The sequence below is a fragment of the Bos mutus genome, chromosome X (assembly GCF_027580195.1).
Source record: "Bos mutus isolate GX-2022 chromosome X, NWIPB_WYAK_1.1, whole genome shotgun sequence".
NCBI classification, from domain to species: Eukaryota; Metazoa; Chordata; class Mammalia; order Artiodactyla; family Bovidae; genus Bos; species Bos mutus.
Genome location: NC_091646.1, coordinates 93,649,304 through 93,655,303, shown reverse-complemented (window position 1 = coordinate 93,655,303; position 6,000 = coordinate 93,649,304). Strand labels below are relative to the sequence as shown.

The window sequence follows — 6,000 nt, the reverse complement described above, 5'->3', positions numbered from 1 at the left end:
GCCCCCTGCATTGGGAGCACAGAGTCTTAGCCACTGGACAACCAGGGATGTCCCAAAACATACTATTTTTAAAGCTGCATTTCAAGTACCTCATAATGAAATTCATTCAGATATACCCTTTCCTTTGCCTACAATTCCAACCCTGATGAATTTTAAGTGTGTGTTACTCAAAACAGATGCTTTTAAAGAAACTTAGGTCTTTGCAGGATGTTGTGGGATTTTTTCCTTATTGCATTTTGTGTGGTACTGAGCAGAGGGAATGACCTTTCTGGAGTTATCTAGCAATAGAATGACATCCAAACCATCTGGTCCTCTTTTTAAATATTTAGCTTAGTTTGGCAAGGCTACTGGCCAGAGAGGGAAAATTCCATATCTGAAATGCTGAAGGAGAGAGATCTGTTTGTAAGTGAAGGTTTTGAAGAAGAAAATAAACATGAGTTTGTCCCTCCTGATTTTAACTAGTGTTCACTGGGTCCATTTAACTGAAAGAATGAGACTCAAAAGAGAATGAGACTCATCTCTAGATCAAATACACTCCTGATTAGTGTTATTCTTTTTTGTCACTTGATTAAAATGTGTACATAGTGGGTAAGGGATTCAATAGCAGAGGATATGAACTAGCTTAACACAGTCATCCAAAAATGGTACATATTGGGACTTCCCTGGTGGTCCAGTGGTTAAGAGTCATTGCCCCTCCAATGCAGGGGGCGTGAGTTTGAACCCTGGTCTGGGAACTGAGATCTCACATGCTGTGTGGCACAGCCAAAAAAAAAATAAATAATACAAAAATGGTACCTACTTAAATAAATTAATTACAGCCCAGATGCTGGTCCTCCAAGGGTTCAGAAATGTGATTTGATTAGCATACAGAGAGCAGATCAGACATGGGTTCAAACTAAACTAGACACAGAGGGTTCCTTTGGGAGGACCAGGACATCCATTTCTTGAAGGGAGAGCTCTAGGGGAAGCCAATTGCAACCAGAAGTCTCCAGAAGAAAGTTAAACTCAAGCAAGAGTGAAATAGTTGTCTGCTTTGAGGTATTGATGACATGAGACATGAAAATTTGCCAGACTGAGTCCTCATCACCCAACATGGAGCATGTACTATTGGGAACAAATAGTTAACTTTCACTTGGGGGCCCAAATACTTCTGCTCAGGTCTGAGTCTGGCTGGGCACCGTCAGCATGTAGCTCTCTGGATCTCCTCTGTCTTGTTCCACGCTCATTGTCTCATCTTCTCCATCCTGTGTTTTTCCAAAAGGACTGGATGCCCAGCATTTTGATTCCATGTTACTAAATGATACAGTCCCATCCTGCCTTCTGGAGGAAACATCTTGATTTTCTTGATAAAATTTTGGCTATTTCTGATCTCCTTGGTCATTCATTTATAAATCATTTCTATTAGTCCAAGTATAGATGGGTAAAAATCCATTCAGGGCTAATTTCGTTAAACTCTTACTGACTAATTTCGTTTTTCTTATATCCATGTTTGATTTCCCATCTTCTCTGTCACCATCCTGCGATAGCCCCATGGTGTTACTCCACCCCTCCCTCTTTTCTCCTCAGTAGACTCTTGGACTTTTAGAAGGCAGACTTGCATAACTTAAGCCCAAGGCAAGAATAACCAGAAGCCTCAGGTCAAGCATTTTTATAGCTTCCAATCTTCTGAATGAATTCTAAATACAATTCTATTGAAGAGTCACATAGGGCATTCTAAATCTGACATTGCAAATACACAGTATGTGTTAAGTGAACCTGGCTGTGATGATAACATGTTCATTATCTGAGTTACCAAGTGCTTTTCCTATTTTTACCTGAAAATAGATGAGACACAGAAGGGGCAGAAACAACAGCTGTGCTATTTATCTGAGAGAGACTGCATCTGTTGGAAAAACCAAACCTTTCTATGTCTATGGGTCTATTTCTGCTGTGTAAATAAACTCGGTTACCAAAGGGGAAGGGTAGGTAGGCATTGATTAGGAGGATGGGATTAACATACACACTACTATATATAAAATGGATAACTTAACAAGGACCTAGTGTATAGTGCAGGGAATTCTACTCAATATTTTTTAATAACCTATATGGTAAAATAATCTGAAACACACACACACAATCACTGTGCTGTACCCCTGAATCTAACATGATATTGTAAATCAGCTATGTCCTCAGTTTCTTAGTCGTGGTGGAGTCTTTGTGACCCCATGGATTGTAGCCCACCAGGTTCCTCTGTCCATGAGATTTCCCAGGCAAGAATACTGGAATGGGTTGCTATTTACTTCTCCAGGGGATCTTCCCAACCCAGGGATCTAACCCACACCTCTTGTGTCTCCTGCATTGACAGGCAGTCTTTGCCACTAGTGCCACCGTGTTTTTTTTAAAAAGCCTAAACCTTTCTGATGAGCCCCATTTACTCTTAACCTTGTTATTTCCTTTTCATGTCAATCTTGGCATCCTCTGAGCCTTACAGCCTTTAGGACTTTGGAAATGGGTTAAAGGCCTGCAGTATATTTAAAGAGTCTACTACACTCACTGAGATCTGGTCAGTTTCCCCCAAGTGGAATCGCTCTTGTTCTGTGGGAAGCAGTTCAGTTCTAGGTCATTTCAGCAAGGTTCTGGTTTCATTATACTATGCAGAGAACAAACACATGGGAACTTTGGAAAGTTAAAGAGGCCCTGGACTAGAGCCTGTCCTTTCAGATCTGAGAATTTGAGGTCAATCTGAACTTATGGTAACTGGGAGACCCCAAAGCAGTCTAGGAGTAAGTATCTAGTTGCACTTGGAAATCTGGCTAGAATCAACCAAACCAAGTGTCACATGCATGTAGATTGTAGTTCAGAGACCTAGAGGGAGGCTGAGGAACATTGTTGTGGGATGATGCCAAATCCCAAAACCCAGTAGGGCATGCTAAGAGCTATCATTCTTAAGGGGATGCACAGAGAGAACCGAAGTACCAAGCCAATGAAAGAATGTGCTCAAGAATTAATATGAAGGAGAGGGCCTGGTGAGCTTATGTTGACAAAATGGGAGTCTTAAAACAACTATCTTGCAGTATGTAATATAGATCTGGTATAATTCACAACCATGTACGTCATAAGATATAAACCTACATTGAGAATAAAATGTCACCCAGTAGTTGAAGTTCCTGTGTTCTCTGATTGCATCTCTGAATTTCCCATGAATTTCCTTGTATTTATACTATGAATGTTTGTAGCCTTAAACTAGATGTAATGTCTTTGAAAATTATTTCTTTCATGCATAAGCTGTTCATATTATTCTGCATGAATTCTTCTGCAAGTGTTTTCATTCAACATTATGTTTGTGAGAGAAATTTAGGTTGATACGTGCAGCACTGGTTCGTATTTGTTTTGTTAGTAGTGTTTTCTTATGTTGTGGTTCTAGTTTCGGGGAGGGAGGGCGGGAGGGCAGGATGGAGCCTCTTAAGGGACCTGTCCTGTTGTGGACAGTCCAGGCTGTCCTAGTGACCCAGTACACCCATGGGTCAGCTGTAAGGGTGGTGACAGGATCTGGCTGGTAGAGGATGCTCGTTATAATGGAAGAAACTGAATTGGCATAGAGAACTTGGAATCAACAAAATATAAGTAACTCTTTGATGCTGTAGTAAGTACAATAGATATCTCATCAGTGCCTGTTTACAGATTGAAAAGTGGTGTTTGGGTTAGGTACATCACTGTTTCGAATACTAGACACATTTACAAGTGCTTTGGGGAAAATCACCTAATTAATTTTTCTTTCCTTTGTTCCCTCCACCTTTGCAGTATTTTCTGGATTCCGTCCCAGCAGATCTGTTTTCTGCTCTGTAGCTTCCTGGAGTAATGCTGAGCATCATTAGGGGAACTCAGCTGCCATTGGACTGTATATCAAAACGAAGGCTTTGGAGATCTTTTCAGTTAAAACAATAATGAATTTCTTGAAATGTAATCCCAGTGGAGCTGGTTTTCTGTGTTGCCTGGAAGAATCCTTACCTACCATCATCAGATCTTCAGAGACCTCATAAAAGCTTCTGTTCATCAAGCAACTGAGTGACTCTTGAGATATTCACGGGGACCTTAAGAACTGCGGGTATCAATTTACCTGGAAAATTCAACCACTGCCACTCAGGGCTACTGCTGAAATACCATGTCTAAGAACTCTGAGTTCATCAACTTGTCATTTTTATTAGATCATGAGAAGGAGATGATCCTGGGAGTCCTAAAGAGAGATGAATATTTGAAAAAAGTAGAGGACAAGAGAATAAGGTAATATTCTTTAACTTGTCTGCCTTCCTTGACTGTTTTCTATTTTTTGGAAATAATTTAGATCAGAATTGGGGCAACTCCAACCACACTAGAGACCAGTGTACGTCAGTGTCTTCATGGATTCCAAACAATAGCATAGATATTAGAAAACATCTTTGGCACTTTATCATTTAGCCAGAAAGAAGGTTGGAATTGAGTGGTAAATATGGTGTTGATGAGGATGTTCGTTTGCCAGTGACATCATAATTTGTAGTTAAGTGGAAGGACTGCCCAGGTTTGAGTACCAGCCCTGGGATGTACTAGTTGTGTGACCTTGAATCAGTGACTCAACTTCTCTATACCTTGGTTTCCTCATCAAAACAGCAGGGGTAGGTATAGCACTCATCTTATAGGGCTGTTGCAAAGATTAAGGAAGATAATGTGTAGTGCCTGATACTTCAGTGCACAGTAATTTTTATCTATTATTTGTATAATATCTTTCTTTGGTCAGTCTTAGTGGAAATTTTTATCGACCAGAGCTGTGAGAGGAAGGGTGTCTGGAAACTGATAAGTTCGCATTGTATCCCAGAAATCATTTGAATTTTTTGAAATAAGTTTCTGTGTGAGGAAAGTTGAGTAATGTGGACAGAATTGAGTTTCACATGGGTTGTAGGCAGGGTTGATATTTAGCCGAATCCCTAGGTGTGGCCTCATCTGTGTTTCAGCCAGCATCCATTCTGATTGGTTACATCATCAGTTCCCAATGATCAAAGCATCATTCTGATTGGTTACTATGTTCATTATGATTGGTTGCTGCCTGACCTGTCCTGCTTGTTAAATGTATTTGGTTATTATGTCTCATGGAGAAGGCAATGGCATCCCACTCCAGTACTCTTGCCTGGAGAATCCTATGGACGGAGGAGCCTGGTAGGCTGCAGTCCATGGGGTCCCTAGGAGTCGGACACGACTGAGCGACTTCACTTTGACTTTTCACTTTCATGCATTGGAGGAGGAAATGGCAACCCACTCCAGTGTTTTTGCCTGGAGAATCCCATGGACAGAGGAGCCTGGTGGGCTGCCCTCTTTGGGGTCGCACAGAGTTGGACACGACTGAAGCGACTTAGCAGCAGCAGCAGCATTATGTCTCACCCCTGAGTAGAGGGACAGAAATAAGCAGAGTTCCTTCCTCAGTCCCTGTCTACTGTGTAACGTGTAGTTTTGTGTATCAAGTATCTCCGAAAACTGCAATCAGAAGCTTATGTTTGTTTTACTTGAGAAAACACATCATAAGATTACCCTTATATGTTGCAAAAATATTCAATGTGCCTAAAGGAACTAGGATGCTTAGAATTGGAATGACATTGAAATATTCTTGATTGATGCTTATTTCATAATGAAGAGCTCAGAGTTTTTATTTTCATTATTCTAAGGCATTCAGCTAATCTTAAAGGCTTTGATGAAATATGCTGTACTTTTTCTATGCCTAGAATTCAGGTGGCAGTGAAATCCAGTTAATAATGATTTTAAAGAATTCCAAAGTGATATTTTTGGCATTGATAGTCCAGTCTTGAAAAGTGACTAAATTTTCTAATGGCATTGAAAAAGTTCTATTGTTTATGGGAGACAGGGTACTAAGGAGTTATTGATAACACTCTCTGGGGAATTAAAAATCACTCTGTTCAGGAAAAAGCAATTTAATAATCAGATCCCAGGAAAGACTGAAGTACAGTGAACAGGACTTTGTTCAGAATATTTGTTCCT

The 6,000-nt window shown here is 40.4% G+C and overlaps 1 protein-coding gene across 2 annotated transcripts in view; it reads left to right on the top strand.

Annotated features, from left to right (window-relative positions):
- Positions 1-4,141: 4,141 nt before the first annotated feature.
- Positions 4,142-6,000, top strand: part of SYTL5 (synaptotagmin like 5) — a 104,780-nt gene continuing 102,921 nt past the window's right edge. For both annotated transcript variants that reach the window (XM_005889416.2, XM_005889415.2), the window contains exon 1: positions 4,142-4,260. In XM_005889416.2, the coding sequence (XP_005889478.2) occupies positions 4,142-4,260 (119 nt within the window). The remainder of the gene's footprint in view (positions 4,261-6,000) is intronic.